Source organism: Etheostoma spectabile, chromosome 12 (genome assembly GCF_008692095.1).
Source record: "Etheostoma spectabile isolate EspeVRDwgs_2016 chromosome 12, UIUC_Espe_1.0, whole genome shotgun sequence".
Classification (NCBI taxonomy): Eukaryota; Metazoa; Chordata; class Actinopteri; order Perciformes; family Percidae; genus Etheostoma; species Etheostoma spectabile.
In genome coordinates, this window is record NC_045744.1 from 21,348,662 (window position 1) to 21,368,049 (window position 19,388).

Below are 19,388 nucleotides of genomic sequence, written 5' to 3' on the forward strand. Positions count from 1 at the left end.
AAACTTTTTGAACTCAAAAAGACAGAACAAAAAGTTCCAAATTGTAGACAGTCTTTTTTTTAGTTACAAATTAAAACAGGAAAAAGCATAGTCTTCACATAAACATCTTTCTTAACTTTTGATTCTGGTGGTTGTGAGGTTTTCCTCTGAGGGTGAGTGTGTCTGAGAAGTACACCGAGCCCAATCCGTTCCTGGAAATAGACCAAGCCGGTCACGCTGTACTTCCTTTGACCCTCGGGAATAAAAACTTTATAGACTATGTGCGACAGCTGCATCTGTTTGTCCATGAAGTGTCTTTAGGATGAGCTTGAGAAAGTGTGCAGCGTGTTTGTACATATGTGTGTGTGTGTGTGCATGTTTTGTGTGCACGTGTGGTCCGACAGTCTCATTGCTTCCCGTCCTTTTCTTGTCCTCTCTTCTGTATCTCCTTTAGAAATACACTTCTCTGTCCTCTGAACCAGTCAGTAAGGAAGAAAAAAAAAATAAAAAACACAAATAGAGAACTAGCCAGTCTGCCAGTAAAAAGTCAGCTTGTCTTTTACAGTATCTCGACTGTTTGTGGCCACTGTTTCGCAGTCTGTGTTGATCCAGTTTCAGTTCAGTTTGTGACCATAAATACATGAAGACTTCACCGTTGGCACAGCTAGTCCACAATTAAAGCTGCGAGATGGAACCGTAAACACGCTACTGTCTGAGGGTCATTCCAGAGCGGTAGAAACCAGTAGATCACCTTAGCATATCCTGCTGCCCAGTGGCCCAGCCAGTCCAGCCGACCCAAGGTAAACTACAGGACCTCGGACAGCAGAGAAGGAGGGTCAGAGGGGGACTGAGGGAGGAATAAAGGGAGGGCTATATGAAGAGGGCTAGAGAAAGAAAGAAAGAGAGAGAAAAAACCCCAGGGTTTCTCTCTCGTCTCTCGTTTTCATTTGTGTCTCTGGAGCACTTTCCTCTTCCTCCTCTTGAAGAAACAGCAGCACCTGCAACACACAAACCATCATCAACCGACTTCAAATACAGCTTCGTCTCTTTCAAATATTCCTTCATTCATTATGAGTAATATGGGTTTTAAGTAACAATGAACTGTGTGAGTTAAAAAAGTAAACCCTAGAATGAGCTCTTGTACAGCTAACCAATAACAAATCAGCCAATGTAGTAACATCGGCTCCCTATATTTGGGTTATTTCATTTGGGTTTTCTTCTGTGGTCATTTACTGGTTTGGATATGGATAGGACATGTTATCACATTCAGCAATACATATATGAAATGTATGTTATAATGTTATAAAATGTGATGATAGTTTTAAGGGCTCTTTCCCAGAGTGGCTTTCATGACTCTAAAATTACTTTGTAGTCTTTGTTTTTAGTATTGTTTTATTCTGACCATATTAGGAGGGCTGGTGGATTAAATATTAGTAGAAGAGTGGATGTGCATGAATGGATTTTGGGAGCCATACACATGGCGTCAGGAAGGAATAAGGAATATTTCCCCTATAACAATAAGTATAAGTAGATTATACAATTCTCTTCTATGTAAAAACGGATTTAAATCTCAAGTATTATTCCAGGAATGCCCTTGCCTATGACTGTCACAAGGAGGACACAACATTGGTTTTGTCTGCTTCTTTACAAGTAATCTAAAACGGTCATTGATCACTGGACATGACTTTAAAAAACTAAGTCAAAAATAATGATAAATGTAACAGAAAACAAAGACCGAAAGCTTCTGAAAAACAAGTGTCAGAGAAAACACGAGATGACAATTAGACTTTTGTCACTGTCAGCATCTTGTTAGTGCAAAGGTACGTTTCCTGAAGTATATAGACAAACATGCTTAAATATTTTAGTCCCATTTTAGTCATTTTTATTCCTCATAGTTTGAGTCGATGACAACTCAAAACACTTTGGTCCTGTTTTAGTCGATAAAGTCATTACAGTTAAGTCAATATTAAGTCAAAATGTTTTCTCTCTAAATACTGTCAGCTATTTCTTCTTGTGTCAAATGTTCTATATTTCAGTTAATATAGTCCCACCAAACACTCAACTGTCCTGCTGTTATTCCAGACATGTGAACTACTACAGAGTTGCCTCATTAATGCTGGTGTATGACACTGCCAATCAGAATAATTTACTTATTAATCAAAGGTGCTTGACAGCAGGTCCAGATCATTCTAGCCCACGTTAGGCATTTTATTACCACCCAAACTCGACCGAGGACTATAGCCTACTCGAGTGCTGACACAGCGCTGTGGCGATAGGGTCGGCAATGTGAGACACCGAGGACTGACACGGGCAGTCGGTGTGTGTTTGACAGAGAGAGAGAGAAAAAATGACATTTGATATGGTTAATTTTTCTCTTATTCCTTAAAAGTAGCTTTCCAGTCTTAATTTAATTTGTAGTGTTACGCAGAAAAGTTAGACCTAAACTGCAACTGACAAACTTCATTGTATGTCTGGCGCCCAATATCGCCTTAAGTCAGGCCTTCAGTATGCTACAACCCAGTTATTCCACTTTAACGTGTGTGTGTCCTTACTTGGTATCATCAGCCACTTCCACCTCTGCATTGGCTGTGATTGGTGCGTTGGAGTGTCCTGCAGTGGGGTCGTCTGTATTGAGCTCCCCATTGGTTGAACTCATCACCTGGATGTGAGAAATGGAAGACAGACGGATGAGTACAGGTGTGGCAACGTCCAACTGAATTGAAAAAGACTTGCATCACGTCGACACTAAGGCAGATAAATCTGAAAACGCTGGTTATGTGTGAAAACAACATGCTTCCACACTTTTTCAACACTGACACACCAAAACAATAGAAAAGCAGATAAAAGCTTTTTCTTCTTCCTTTCACTTGGCACAAATGTGTCTTACAGAATAACAGCAGAGTGACAAACAGATCCCAGTTTCTCAGTGTATTAGCGAGCCCATCTGTGTCCTGCTCTCCCTCCTCACAAAGGACAAGATTGTTTTCAAATGAAGCGGCTTAATGTGGACGTGGTCTTTATAGTGAAGGTGAGCTTCACACCTTCAGAGATACAGGCATTGGCAACGTTCATTTTGCTGCCATGCAAAACAGCAACACCTCTGCTTAATGATGCGGTACAGTGTAAAGGACTATTATTAAGCATTATGCCAACAACACTGCATTACTACTACATGCACAATACTACCTCATAATGCCCTGTTGCTCTGGCATATGACAAGCCTCAGGTGGTGACGCATTAGGAGTCAAATCATGACTAGATATCCGTGTGTGCGTGTGTCACACACTTATCTAATTTAAACATATAATTCCTGGTGTTTGTGTTTTTTTTGGTCTATTTTCCCCAACACTTCTTCTTTTTTGTTTCATGTTTTCCGTCAACAGCATTCATTTGAAACAGTGCTGTACAGTTTCAATTAAATTTAATTAATTAATTTAGAATACTAAGAAAAATGAACACATTCACACACTGCTAACAAATGATATTCCTCTGCAGCTGGAAAGTTTCCAAAATAAAGGTGGCACATTTAATGTGGCTGGAGGTGCTCTTCTTACTCGGGCCTCACCTGTTGTGGTTGGTAATGGCAATAAATTTGCTAAACACAAACAATGATGAGGAACCGTATATGAAGCATGATGCCACTTCTGGCAAAGTAAGCCAGAGGCAAGTAAGGCAACAGCTGTGGGATTTTGTGTGTGTCAGCTAACACAAGAAACCTACTAGTGCCTCAGACTGCTTTACATCTTAATATGTTTGATGTGGATTATGTCACAATAAACATCAACTTTGCAACACCACATTTACCTCCGCACTGTGGTTTGATCACATGCCAAGCCACTACACTGCTCTGCTGACCACTAGTTGAAAACCACACGATTAAAGAAGAGCAATGCCATGTCTTGAACTACATTTGGAGACCTGGGTCTAGTGTGCATGGAGCAACCCTGGATTTATCAAAATCTATCTTTTTTTGACCACCAAAGTCCTATTGTCACACACAAAGTTTATTTATAAAATGGGTATTATAAACTTGTATCCAACTCTTATCTCAACAATAACAACCAACATAACTTCGGCTAATTTTCTATTGTTTATTCTAGTAGCTACAAACACAGTGTGAAATCCAGCCTCTTACATAAAGCAGCCTACTTGACAAAGTCAACAGAGAAGCCGGGCCACAGCTTTCTGTCCCCTTGCAGAAAGTCTCCCTTATTTTAATGTGGAGGGAGTGGTAGCAAAAAACATGTCTAACATTTCCTTAAATATGCTGTTCAAACCTAACAAGGGTACATTAGGTTTTAATTTAGAATTTCTATCACAATAGTCCCTTGTGAGGGAGTTATTGAAATTGTGAGGAAACAGACTTGAGGTCAGCCCTGCTGCAGAGACGGAAAGAGTCATGCAGGCAGACAAACAAGTAGGCAGACAAGACAAGAAGCCAGCAGAGCTAACCCTTCCTCTCAGTACCTGGACGGACCCGCCCAGCCTATCAGCAGTGAGGTGGGAGCCCAGCAGCTCTCGATTGGTCACTGGAGTGGGCTGCGACTCACTGCCTTTCCCCTCTGGAGACTAGAGGAGACAGGAAGCCGATCGCAGGAGTAACGGAAAAGGGTGGGCGGGAGGGAGGAGGAGGGGAAGGGGAAGAGGCGGTGGTGGAGGTGGAGAAGGGAAAAGGTGAAGAGGACAATTTAGATGGAAGAGGATGCTCGCATGGAAAGAGGAAGAGAAAGGGTGGAAAAGAGAGAGAGAAGAAGGAAAAGCAGGGAGGCAAAGGAGACATTGGAAGATGAGCAGATGGAAAAGAGGAGTGGCGGGATGAGGTGAGGAGAGAAAAGAAGGAGGAAAGAGTAAAAAAGGAAAGAGAAAAGAAATAGTGAGTTTAGAATCAGTATTTGGTGGAGGAGCAACAGGAGGGTGAGCACTCAAGTGTGCAGTACATTGAGAGTGCACAGGAAACCCCCCCCCCCCCAAGCAAAAGGGGAAGGAGGTGGTCTATTTTCTGTGTTGCCTCAATCTCACCTGCCTCAAACCTGTTTCTTATGGGATTAAGATCCAAATAGGCCCGCAGTGCAACCCAACTACTGGCGCCTTTAAATCTGAACTGATGTGCATTTGTGTTTGTGAATATAGAAAGTGTAATCAGTACAAACCGCTCACCGTAAAATATGCAAAAATATTGATTGGGAAATACCCTGTTTTACAGAGGTATTTATGTTACCTAGCAGGAGGCATCGTCTACAGTAACATATAGTCAGCGCGCAGAAAATACCACAGATTGTATGAAAGACTTCAGCCCTGATCCGCAAAATGGACAGTGATACGCATATGTGGGTTTTCTTAGTATACAGTAAATCCCTGTGCTAAGAGGTGTGTTAATGCCATTTACTGTCTACAATGTGCTCAGTGACAATTCAGATAATGGGAAAATGGAATCCACTATAACTGCTGTGGATCCAGTCTGACTCCAGCTACCATGCACCCCGAAGAAGCAAACAAACTTTTTAGAGCTACCTGTTGACCCTACAAGGGGCAACCAACACTCAGGGACGAATTCACAAGGATTGTGCAACGTTTGCAGACGCTAAACCTAAACAGAAAAGACAAAAAGAAGCCGTGTAACTCTTACAGCACTCGCAAAGGTTGCACCCCTAAGGGGGCTACCAATCAAAAAGCGTCTTGGTGCTCCTGTGCTATTTGCATGTATTTAAATTAGATAAGATGCAGACATTTGGTGGAAAATTGCCCCCCTTATACAACTAATCCTTGTGGCAAAAAACATTCCAAATCACAAAGAGCAGTGCAAAAAACCTCACACAGTTACAGTGAAATCATTAGCATCTTCTTAGCAGAGTTGGTGGTAATAAAGCACATTTACAATGCTGAAGGAGATACTGCCTATGGGCACTCATATTACTGATATGATATATCATAGTTGCTGTGGCGAAGGCTTGTGACACTTGAATGATGATACCATCAATATCCCGGGGCTAGCCGTACAATGCATGCTTTATGCATTTGAGTCAACTTTAGTGTTATCTAAGGTCAGAGGATGTATTATTTCTGATGATCTACGAGGTCCTGTCAGTACAGGGTCACCTGTTGTGGATGTTGATTGAGAAGAGTCCATTCAACTGTTCAGACGGGAGAAGATACAGTGTACACGATCCCAGGGTGCAAAGTTCAGAGGCCTCTGGGCCCGAGGGCCTAATGGAGTAACGGACAAACTGTGACGTGGCTGAGAAACACTCTAATTTTCTTAAGGATGAGTGATTTGGTGACCCATTTAAAAGTACTGGACTACACAATGGTCCGCAATTATTAATGGTTCATTGTTGTACATATTCAGTCATTATTCCTTGGCCATTATTTATTAGTCTTTCTTTTGTTTGTTTGTCTGCCTGTTTAGTCTGCAGTTGAATGAATGCAGTGCGTCAAATGCAGTTATTTATTTGTCTCTGATAGCTGAAGTTAAGTGCCATGCCCCTTCTTTATCATGCGGTTGTGGTTCATCATGCACAATTCATCAGAAGCCGCAATCCAGTCTTTGTGAATTCGCCACTCAGTGTGTGCAGTTGATCAGTGTGAAAACACATCTACTGTCCACTGTGACTCTACATATAACATAACTTTACCATTACCTATCAAGATAGTACAAAAAACATTAAACCTACCAATGAGGACTTCTGTTCTAGTCTGTCAACAAATGTTAAAACCCTAAACCTGGATTGCTCTAGCACTACTTTCTGCTTTCTTTAGTGGTGATTCTTTTGCAATGATTGACAAAGAAACCTGGCAAGTTAATAACCCTGTGACACAGCCAACCAGCGTTTTTAAAATGGAGCAAGAAAGTGACAAATGCTGAGGGAGCAGAACTGTAAATCAGAGGAAAAGCTGCTCATGTGGTCAGCTGTGTGTTGTGTGTGTGTGTGTGTGTGTGTGTGTGTGTGTGTGTGTGTGTGTGTGTGTGTGGTGTGTGTGTGTGTTGTGTGTGTGTGCATTTGTGCATTAAAGAGTGGATTTGTGGCTCATGTACAGTGAGAAAAAGGATGACTTTTTTACTAGACAGGAAAAAACATAGTTTTTAAACTGGTTTTGACAGTTTGGCAGATCTTTGGCAACTCTACTAAAATCGTATGAATGATCATCTTGCATATTTCCTGAGAATGAGTGTGTGTGTACCTGGTTTTTGGTCTGCGGTGCTTTTTCTCGGTTGCTTGCTGGAAGTGGAGTCTCACTGGCCACTGGACCAATAGGAGTGGGCTAAACACACACATGATGTGGGGTCAACATTGGTTCAGCGTAGGGAAACACACATTGGCTTACATGACATTTCTTTATGCAGACTTTATATTATATTATTGATCTTATGTGTAACACTGTTGGGGGGGGCACAAGAAGCCCTTTACAATAAACCATTTTGTCAATAAAAACTAATTACATTAAATGGAGAAGTGTGAGAGTGATACGGCTAAATGGTAGAGCATTATGTACCACTCAAAATTTCAAACCTCACCGCTGAACTGAAAGCACACATTATTTGTTCTTGATGCTTGACATTGATTTCTGCTGACCTCACTCAAACTGAGTCTATTCAGATGACAGTTTACAAAGAAGCTTAAACAGGGAGGAGGATGTGTCTTTGACTTTCTGGAGATAAGATAATTATTTGCTTGACTACTTTATCAGTTCTTGGTTACACAGTAGATCAGCCATATGATTATGTGTGTGGTGTGTGTGTGTGTGTGTGTGTTGTGTGTGTGTGTGTAGGAATAAAAACACCCCTCCACACTAACCAGCGGCTTTCCAGTCCAGTCATACTGGTAGTCAAAGATATATCCGTTTCTGTCAAAGAGGTCCGTAAAGAGTTTCCTCAGATAGTCGTAATCAGGCTTCTCGAAGAAGTCCAGCCGACGCACGTACCGCAGGTAGGTGGCCATCTCTTCTGTTACATACACACAGGCACACACATACACAGGCACCGAACCCACACATGCAAAGATTACGCACATACACACACAAGATTTGATCAAAATATGCTAACCTGATCATATACAGTACAGTAGGTCACAGCTGCACAGAAACACCCATTTTATTTTGTAGAAGTGTATGCATACAAACCTGGAAAGTTTTCACAGAGGACCTCTATTGGTGTGTCTCTCTTCGTGTCTCCTATCTTCTGATAACGTTCTTTCAGAGTGTCAGCCTAATGAAGACAGAGACATGGTGGAATACAGAGGCCGCTGAAGACAGAAGTGATGAAAGAAAAAAAATGATTGGACTGATGGCTGGTTGACTGCCTCCTCACCTTGAGTCCCTGCCAGGGTAGGCTGCCTCGCAGGAAATACATGAACATGTGGCCTAGAGCTTCCAAGTCATCCCGCCTGCTTTGCTCTGAAACACAGAACAACAAAAGGTTTAAATTGCTCCTATTCACAACAAATGCAAGTTATCTAGCATAAGTATGTGTTGATGCCTTGAGAAGGGAATCACTTATGTCCCAAAGAAAACAAATTAGGGCGAACTTTGCAACACACTACATACTTCATAGGTCGCCGCTTATGCTAAGGCAAACAAAGCTAAAGTTAGCTTAATGGACAAGCTAAATTTAGTGTAGCTCAGCAAACAGCAACAATTTAAAGGGGAACTAAGCAGTTTTTTTAGCTTAATTTACCTTAATTGAACAGCTTCGGAGTCACTGGAATGGTTATATGATTTTTTTTAGTTAAATGGTGGTCGTCTCGCTCCCCCCTAGCGCCTGTGAGCGGAAAAAACCACCCTCGTAACATTCGGCCGGCGAGCCGCCGGACTCAGCATCAGGAAATATTGCGTGAATGATACTGTAATGATGATGTAACTTTTGATTTATTTAATTGTATCAAAAATGCCTTACACATGAAATAAAGACATCAAATACAATTGAGGATAAAAACACAATAAAGTCCAGGACTTATTTCCATTGTGCTCCTCAAACAAACTGCTTCACGGCACTGCACACATACGGCCATTCAGGAACTGGCTAACAAGGTAGCAATGTTTTTTCCGAGTTTTTCACGCTATCGTCATGACTGAGCCGGCAAAAAAAGAATAGAGAAAGAGGAAACTGCAGAATGACTGCGCGATGAGTCAGAGACAAGTAAACATAGGGGCTGCCAAAGATCTTTTCCGAAGCTGTAGGGGGAGCTCTAGAGAGAAATATCCAAGCAAAAAGCAAGAAAAAAAGCAAAGAAATGGCCAAAACTGCATAGCGCCCCTTTGAATGTCAACTGAAAATATTTGGTATTTGAAACATGAGGTCACAAACCATGATATAAGTCAGGATAAGATCAAATAAAACAACAAAGCACTGTGTTGTACAAAGTAGCACACGGGAGCAACTTACCTTTCCCCAGATGGGTATTGATGCTCATATATCTAGCCGTTCCAGTCAGACTCTTGTGTTCTCTGTATGGGATGTGTTTCTTGGTCTCTGGGTCTATGTATTCTTTTGCTAGGCCAAAGTCTATGATGTGGATGGTGTGTTGCCGTTTGGAGCCGGGTCGGCCCACCAAGAAGTTCTCAGGCTTCACGTCTCGATAGATCAGGCTTCTGGTGTGGACAAACTCCATACGGGTTATCTAAGGCAAAGGACAGAACAAAGAAAGCAGAGTTAAGTAAGCTTGTGTTTTAGAGATAAAACTTTTCTTTTTTTTTCTAAAAAAAAAGAAGAAAAAGTTAAGTTTGTCTTACCAGTTGTATGGCTATCATGAGTACAGTCTTTAGAGAGAAGGTTCGGTCACAGAGGTCAAACAGATCTTCTAAGCTGGGTCCAAGCAGCTCCAGAACCATAGCATTGTATTTACCACATGGCCCAAAGTAAAACACCTGTGGTACGCCCTCTGGATGAACAGATAGAGACAGGGCAGTCAGAACAGGAGTTGGACACAGGCACACTTATGTATGAACACCATACAGTGATTAGTGATAGAGCCCAAAGGATACTAAAAGGCAATATACCCAGGCCAGCAACAGCCTGTTCACCCTGCTGCTGTCTGGCAAGCAATACCATTTTTTTTTTAAAGTTAGTCCCATTCAGCTTTTCTAATGCGATACTTGCATCAAAATTGTTAAATGGAAACAATACTATAGACTGTATAAAACATTGACGTACTCTCCATGACGTCACCCTTAAGTATCTGAAGAGCCATTGTGAAGCTTAGTGTGGGCAGCTCGGGCCTTAGCCATCTTGGCAGTGCCTGACCCCGCCTGCTCCCAGCTAATCCAAAAATGGGCAAAAAGATGGAGAGCGGGTGGGGCTGAGGCAGGCCAAATGAAGCCAAATGAAGCCTACAGTCTATACTCGCCTCACCTGTGCATCACCTGAAGTGCCACATCCTTAATAACTTTAAGCCTGAATGTAATTTAACTTGGCATCAGTTTTCAACCCCGTAGGTTGCTGCTTGTTCTGAAACTGAAAGTGTGAAAATATGTCTGGAAACACAGGAGTAAAAGATGGCTCCCTACACCCTTCCCAGGTCGAAGGTAGAGTTTGCAGTGACAAAAACGGCAGTGCATAAAAAATAAGGGCATGTACTGATTCTTATAGTAGAAAACCTGATAAAAGAGACAGGGGTTCTCACCTGAACTTCCCAGCTGTTTGTAGAAGCGATATTCTAGGTGGAGCTGTGGCGCCCGCGACTTGATAGGCTCCTACAAAGGAGGATTATGTTTAAGTTAGAATAATTATTTGTCACAAAGTAAAGTAGTAAAATTCATAAAACACAATTCAGAACACCAATTTCTCTGACAACACTGCCATATTCGGGAAATCAAACCCACATTTTGTTATGTTCCAGGTATATTCCATATATTAGTTTAGGTACAATGTGAATAAGCTTTTAGTTGCTTTCAAGTGTAAATTATTTTATTCTGAAATATTGATTCGTATCATACACAACATTAGTGTGCTGCAACTTATTCTTTATATATAGAAATCACTTTTTACCAGTTTGATAGCCACGTATTCATTGGTGTACAGGTTCTTTCCAAGTCGTAGCTCTCCAAAGTTCCCACAGCCGATTTTCTTACCGACCCGGAAGTTTGGTCCAACCATCAGAACCCCGGAGTTGGAGCTGGCGCCCCGGCCACCGTGCCCAGATCGGCTCCCTGTCTTCCCAGGCATTCTCTTCCCCTCCTCTGTCTCCCCCTTCCCTCCCCCACCACCTCCCCCTCCACCACCTCCCCCTCCTACTCCTCGCTTGTCAAAGTCCATCAGTTTGTGGTAGCCTGGCCTCTCCACGGTTAAGCCGATTCCATGCAACCAAAACAACTACCAAAACAACTGCCTATCGGCTACTCGGTCAGACGTTAGGGTGGTCTACGGTGGGCCAAAATGTGTATTGAACAGGGCTTTGGGGTTTGACTGTAAAGAGGGCAGGGACTGAGCTGTGGTGACTTAAGCTTAATTGGGACAGATGTGAGATGAATTCAAAGGAAAGAAGTGAGTATCATAAAGGACTAGAGCTTAGTTAGGCAGAGCTACACGGTGCTTAGTCCTGCAAAAAAAGTGATGAGGGCTGATGAGATTGAAATAAAGCAAAAGCTGATGATTGCTGGATGAGATGGATAGATGACTAAATTAAATAAAAATGAAAAGATGACAGGGTAAGGGGGCACCACTACCAACTAGTTTATACCCCCTTGTAGGGGCCAGAGATGGAGATGGAGGGGAAGAGGATAATGGCCTGATCAGTCACCATATGTGGTTAGCCATATGCTAACATGCTAAATGAAACCGGACAGCTATGCTAGCTTCAGTCTCAGACATACCAGTCCACCATGACAACAGCCTGCTGTCAGCAGCACAACACCCATGCACCCAACTCCAGTGCAGACTTAGACGGCAAGAATGTCTTGAGTTTATCAAAACCAGAGGTTCCCCTGATTTACATTTGATATTCGAGGATGACTATATACTTTATTGGGATTTATTGCCATACGTCTCAGATAGTTGGTTTTAGAGCATGTGATCCTATAGATGCTGGACCTCGGTACTTGTCCACTGTCACACAGAGGCTGATAATCTGCCACACAACTGCTTGGTCCTATACCAGCTGAAGCTTTGGCCCCTGGGTGTGAGGAATGCTGTGTGCCAAAGGATGAACGTACCACCTGCAAGACATATATTTATATTTAAAAAAAAGAAGATTAGATTCAAATGATTTCATAATAGCTGACCCATATTTCAATATTTAATGTATAGAACGGACATTTCAAACAACACACTGCCATCATTGTTGGGCTGACTGAAGCGTTTCATCTTAAAATGTAAAATGACAAATTCCTTCTTTGGCCTACAAATTCTGTCCTTATAATAAATAATACATAGTATAAATAATACTATAACAACTGATTTTAGAGGTAATATGTTAGATGCCTGATCAATGAGCTAGGTATTCAGGTGTTGTACAGCACCCTTGGGAGAGGAGTCACATTTTACTTGAGGAAAGATCTTTTAATAGATTAAAACATATGCATTATAATAGTATTAACAATGATAAACCTTATTTATAAAGCACTTTTTCAACTGATTTAAGAAGTGACTTAAAAGATGTTACTGATTCTGCAAGCCTCGGATTTTCACATTAGTATCACAATTTACTGTAAGTGCTTAAATTACGTAGGAATAGCTATATCTACATCAGATCATGCGTAGCAATCACAATAATATGCAAATAAATTGCAGAAATGCCAAAACCTAATTAGCAATTGAAGGCTATTGGGTAGGTCAGAGGGCAGGGCAACATGTTCTCACTCAGTAAACCGTTTCCTTAATTTGGAAAATTTATCAAAATCCTTTTTTTATTTCATAACATTTAGAAAAGTTTAAATGTTTTTTATTTTAAAATCTATAGCAGAAACCAACTGACAGCATTTGGCCTTCTAACAAAAAACTAGGCCATATCTTCCTCCAGGAGGACAGGGCATGTTCTCTAGTGTTTCTGATTTCCTCTACTAATAATAACTCATCCTGGCTTCTCCCGTTCCTTTCTTCTCTTCTCTCAGTTTCCTCTGCAATCTATTTCCCTTTAACATCCTATCTATCCCTTCTAATCCACTCAAGACCTTCCTTTCCCTTCCTGTTCTCCATGCTATAACAAGCTGCTAAATGGCAATGTATGCATTTATATTTATTTATTTATTAGGATCCAGTTATGCAGGTAGGAGATGAAGCATGAAGCACAGCCCCTTATTAAATAGAAATCAAAATTTGTTATTGGCCATTGAGCGACCTCTATTGGTTTCTAAAACAAGTCAGGTATATTACTTCAGTAACATGCATCTTTCTCAACTGCAACTTTTTCTTCTGAAAACAAATCGTACATATTGTAACTGCAACTCAAATAGTTACTCTGCATTAGTAATATGGCTGTATTGAATGAATGGTGTCAATAATACAAAAAAAAAGATCACAAAAAAGTCCACCAAAAAGTTGAGATAACATTTTAAATGAGTCCTGGGTCCTCTCAGTTAACTTCAGAGGAGATTACTGCAACACACGGTAGAGAGTGCAGATTATCACATCTATGTATTTAACTTGAACATATGGCTTTGCTATTGTATTTTATTTTTTAGGGCAATAAATGAATTACAATGTATTATCGAGTTTTAGACAGTCTGTCCTAAATTGAACTGATACATATTTTGCAGCAAATATCATAAAGTTAAAGAGTTATATAGTCACTCTCCTCTTTCACAAAACATACAGTCAATGGGAATTTGTTATTCTTTTTATGGAGGTATTGGTCTAACAAATGTCACAGACTTCCTGCCACACTAACGGACGCAGGTTCTTTCTGGCATTGTATGTGTTTTACTCCGGAGAAACCTCAGTCAACTTCAGAATAATAGTTCACTGCCAAAGGGGCTCATGACCACTTCTTTACACAGAGGGCACAGAGAGAATGATAACAGTGGGGCGGAGGAGGGCATGTCTGAGATAGTAGACAATGCTAAGTACGTCAACTCGACGCATCTCCTCAGATGTCATTAACAGCCCCCGTGAGGAAGGGCAACATGTGAACTCTAAACATCAGCAAAAGGACCCAAATCTTATATGTGGGGCTTTATTGTGTAAGACTACATAAAAACATCTCCATTTTAGACAAGTCAATTCATCTTTTTTACTTTCACCTCAATAAAAGGGCACTTCAAATTATAACATAAAGGTCACAATGTACCACTGTGGTATTACAAACACCTATTGTAGTCTAGTCAGATATTACAGTTATGATTTCATCAAAGTCTGTTCAGTTGCTGAATGCATGTAAAAAACACTGACACCATTCTTTGAACACAGTGATTCAATTGAATTCTTTGCCTAAGAACTCAAATGTGTTGTTTATGTGGGAACCATGCTCAGCTAAATTTAACTAATGAGGGAATAAGCTTTCTCCAAATTTAGTTAACAGGTTTGTAAGACTTGCTGAAATCAGATTTAGTAATAACACTTAACAGCCTTTTGCCCTAACTGAAGTTAGACAGACCTATTCCTGTAATTACACCCGCTGTAGCAGTTGTTGTTTTTTTCCCTCACACAGAGGCCTCTGTCAGATTGAGCAACTCACAGCAAAAATCTATGCTACTGTATAGGCCATATATGAGAGGGTTAGGCCTGCACAAAGTGAGAGGCAACATTACTCCCACACACTATCTTTGGCCTAAGCTAAAAGAAGAGTTTGCAACTCTTGCATGAATACAATCTAAAAGACTGAGGCCTTGGCTCAGACATTAGATCTGAGCTGGTTGTATTTGGTAAAAACGTACTTGCTTTACCAAAGCTGATCATTAAGCAATGTTCTTCTCCCCCTCCTTGTCCCTGACATCTTTCAACAAACTCACAAAAAACAAGTCCCTTTCTCTGCTATAACCTCCCTGTATAAAACCATGTCGTTTATTGTGAAATTAGTTCTTAAATAGCTTGGTACCAAAACGTATTTCTTTTAAAAAGGTAGGTAGGTACACATTAAATAACATCACAAAGCCTTCAAACAACCCCAGTAATTCATCCATGCATCCCTTTCTTCATAACAAGAGATTATGTCTTATGATTATGCTTTCAGGGTGCCTGTACACAAAGTATGTAAATGTAGGGCTGTTAATGATTTTTATGAATCCATAAACACCCTGGTATGTGGTATACTGGCAAATATACTTCTATAAAACATGTAAAGCAGTGCAGGTGTTGATTGACAATAGTATTTGTTAGGCAATGAAATCAAGACAACAACTTTGGAATCCAATACTGTGGTCATTGCCAGCAATGTATTGCACCCCCTCTTGTCTGACAACATCAAGCTAAGCAGTGAAAGTTAAGTGGTTTACTACACCCACTAACCTGCATGCAGCTTCACACCCAATAGTATCCACTACACAGCATGCCACAGGCTACAATCCTGGCCTCAATTACTAGGCAACTGGGACAACAGATTTTACAGTTTCTCCACAAGAAGAAAAATCTGACGCACAGAAACAGTTTCTTAGATATACCAATTTAGACTGACTGGAGCCTCTGCCATCAGCACCTAACACACAATTTGCTTGGTGTATGAGTTGTGATTTCATAGATAACAAAAAGTCAAGAGAGTTTAATACAAGAGTAATCTACTAACACATCAATAAATGCTAGTGGGGAATTCATTCGCAGAGGGTGATATATGCCCTAAAAAGTTTCTACATGCACTGTATTTACAATTAGCCTTTATTTTAGCTTTACTTGTTATGCTTTTTGTTTATATAAAGTTAATTAAATCCATCATTAATCCATCATTAAATTCATTGAATCATAATGTACTGATTAAACCTTCATTTGTACAATTCCTGAGAGATTAACTAAAGAAAATAGCCCTTGGCTCATATTGGTTATTAACATTGCTGACCTGCATCAAAGAACGGTCTTTATCTCCAAAACATTTCAATGAGCATTCACAATTTCCTTTACTACAACTGTGACTCTATTACTACTTTATTGCTGTCTCTGCATCAGTCCACTGTGTCCTACATTAATTGTGGTTCGGTATGGAATTACAACATTTAAAATATTTGAGTATCAATGACACCTTACAGTATAACTAGCTAGTAAATGCATGTAGTACTGGTGGCCTCTGTTTATTTCAAGATATTCTCAACAGGTATTACAAAGTTCTTGATTACATTTCAAGGGAAATACAACAAATCTAGCTATAACGTTACCAACATGGCCTTGTCCCCACCACCCACACTCCGATGATGAACTAAGCCGCACCACCTCTCCCTCATCTATTTAATGGTTTTAGGTAACTCTTCCTTAAAAGCAACCCCGAGAGACTGTCAAACACTGCTTTGATCAAGATGTCGCAAGCTGATACCTATCAAAATTTTGAACAGAAAGCCACTAATGTTTGACCAAAGGAGATAGAGTTTGCTAGCGTTAGTGGAGCTAACGTGAGCTGATACGACTACAGCAGATTTATACATTAGGGGAGCAGCGACTTTTCAATCTGATAACTATACGCCTGCAATCGCCACCCGACGTTAACTGGTAGCCTATTTTGGAAAATATAATAATGGTGTTGTTGCACGTCAAACTATCAGTCGAGATAGCTAGGTAACGCAGGAAGTTAGGTTTAGGCCACAGTAGTTTGTGTGTTTGGCCTCGGTGTAGCTTGACAACGGTAGTTTCATTGAAACAAATTTGAAATAGCTAGCTAAGTAAAGAGACTGAAGTAACAAACGACACGAAGTAACGTTAACGTCAGAGACTACAACAACGACTACGGAAAGGAGCAGCAATGGATACGGTAAGTTAGCTAGATTTTGAACCGTATTGAGAACTCGCTAACCCAGCTAGCGTTTACTAACGTTAGCCTCTGTGTTCGTAACAAGACGAAGCCAGAAGCTAACGTGTTAGCCAGCCAGCTAACTAGCCAATGTTAGCTAACGCTGAATTTCTGCTAATACACAGAGTCATTCATAAAGATAGCTAGCTACTTTAACAAACTCATTTTTGCAAAGTTCCGAAAAGAAATTACGTACCTAAACAGGTTTTCTTTCTGTCGCTATCTAGCTTGAAATAAATTGTTCTTATTTTCTTCGTCTCGTTTTCCTGCCCATCTCTTTTTCTATGGATGTTTGGCTAACCAGCTGAAAAGCCTCGCCAGTCACCATAACGCAATTTGCGTAGATGAAGATAATCACAGCGTAGTAAACGAAAGGGACGAGCGTAAACTGCATTGAAGAATATTGACAGAAAAAATCTGTGTGCGTGAATATGAGTCCGTGTGAGTGTACGTGAGAGAGGGTCACGCACACTTTGATTTGTGTAGAAAAGTTGTTTTTAGTTCCCCCAGCACTTGCTGAAATAACTAAGAGTGTGTGTTGCCTATGTTTTTCAGACTTTGTGTGTTTCTAAATATCTGTATCCAATCTGGACAGCAGTATTGTTGTATTGGCTCTGTACCCCAGCACATTTATTTTGAAATGAAAACAAGACAATATTTCATGATAGGTAGGCTACCTAATATTTGGTTCTGAGACATTTACAGTGGAAGTCTGTCAGCCACAGACATCAAGCAGATGGAAATCCTCTCTGCTGATGCTCTGCCAGGCCTGTACTGCAGCCTCTGTTCTCAGTTTGGTCTTCAGCAAGTATTTTCACAATGTGTCAACATTGTTGATTAAATGCACCTTTTTCTTAGGAATTTGCAAAAATACAATATCAACTAAAGCATGTCCTGCATTAACCTTGTGGCCCTGTCTTATCAAGGGGCGCTGTGTAAAAATCTACAATAGTTTTAAGACATTAGTTTATATTGTCCTTGCATGGTCCATATTGTTAAATAAAGTAATGTTTAATCAATTAAACCTGGAGCCATTTCATGTTCCAGCAAAGAAGGGAATCGGTGGGCAGTAGGTGTCCAGCAACAAAAACGATAGCCCGGTGGCCCCATAAAGGTTAATCTGGCACGGTGGTGAACAGTAAGTAAGTGAACTTTGTCACCACTTCATAGGTTCAAATGTGCTATAATACAGAGCAAAAACAGTTTTTAATGTGGCAGGTTATGGACTGCATTTTTTCTGTATAAATCAAAAGCCAAATGAGCTACGTTATAATTTGGCTAGGTGGTGTCATTAAGCTCCTTCAACCTGTTTTGAATGTATCATTTTCTACTTTAATGTTATTGACGTAAATCTTTGACTAGAACCCTCATGACAAAAGATAATGAAATGCACTATAAATTTCACCCCGTTAGACCGAGTCCTGTTACAAAGCGTCATTTTTCTTTTTGATTGGATGGATAACAACAAAAAACTTCCTGCTATTGTCCTAACATCAGCATAATGTTCTTTCTTATGTGCGTTCTACTATCTACTTTTTCAACACGGCAGCGCCTGTGGGGATTTTTATTTTGAGCAATACCTTCCACATATGCAGGGTGATGACGGTGATGTTATGGTCAGCGTTATCAGCAGAAACCTTTTCTGGTATGGTTATCACACCATTCATCGGCTCAAAAATGCAGAGATGTACATCCTGTCTGGGACTGGGGTCAGCAGCTTCCTGCAGTCAGAACGGCTGACAGTACTTAGACATGTCTGTATGAAACATAAGACATCGTCAGTCAGACAGTGACAGGCAGGTGACAGACACACAGAAAGGATGAGAAAAGAATCCGAAATGTTGTTTCTCGTGATGAGTTTTCTGTACTGGAGTCAAGCAGAAGGTGAGGGTTAACGTTGTTGTAGATACATTTTGTTGTTGTATTATTATCAGTGGAAGTATCACTTATTTTTATGAATCCATTATTACATATGTGATTTAGTAATTAGTACAGTTATGACACAGCTAGGCTACATTTTTAATAAAAAACACATTGTTATTACAGCATTGTTGCTGTTGGTGGTCTCCTTATTATTTGCTGTACAAAGTAACAAACAGTGAATGTATAAACATGAGAAAGTCACTAATAAATGAATTATGCAAAAAGCTGATTCATTAATATAGTATATGTGTGCAAGAGAACTCACGTTAAATGAATACATACCTGTTTTATATAGTTTGTGATGCATACCCACACTGTAAAAAAATGCATTGTGCATGCAGTATATTTATAAAAAAAAATACATATATATATATATAACAAATATTCATCATTTGCACACTCATTTTTTTGAGATGTTTAAACATCAGTATCTTAATCTTTCGAATTAACAGTCTCTGTGGATGGCTACCAGTTATTTCCTTATCAATCATGAATGTTTTTTTTTCACAAATATGCTGATTTGTTTTTGCTAATAATATGTTGGATTTATGTTAAGACACTTTAAAAAAAAAAGTTGCATAGAAACTCCCTTCATTCATTTTGCCTGATGATGGTCTGGTACCAAAACATTGC

The 19,388-nt window shown here is 40.2% G+C and overlaps 1 protein-coding gene across 4 annotated transcripts; it reads right to left on the reverse strand.

Moving 5' to 3' along the window:
* Positions 1-53: 53 nt before the first annotated feature.
* LOC116699624 (casein kinase I) lies at positions 54-17,286 on the reverse strand. Of its 4 annotated transcripts, none has more exons than XM_032532286.1 (12): positions 17,029-17,286; positions 10,961-12,126; positions 10,596-10,665; positions 9,706-9,854; positions 9,359-9,593; positions 8,285-8,370; positions 8,098-8,182; positions 7,773-7,918; positions 7,159-7,239; positions 4,447-4,548; positions 2,532-2,638; positions 54-977 (listed from the first exon to the last, which is right to left on the reverse strand). In XM_032532286.1, exons 2-12 carry the CDS (start codon positions 11,225-11,227, stop codon positions 923-925), a joined length of 1,383 nt encoding a protein of 460 aa, XP_032388177.1. In that variant the 5' UTR covers positions 11,228-12,126; positions 17,029-17,286; the 3' UTR covers positions 54-922. The 4 variants fall into 4 exon arrangements, with proteins under 4 accessions (XP_032388177.1, XP_032388176.1, XP_032388179.1 ...); XM_032532285.1 differs by having other exon boundaries at positions 7,773-7,921; XM_032532288.1 differs by lacking the exon at positions 4,447-4,548.
* Between the last annotated feature and the right edge of the window lie 2,102 nt (positions 17,287-19,388).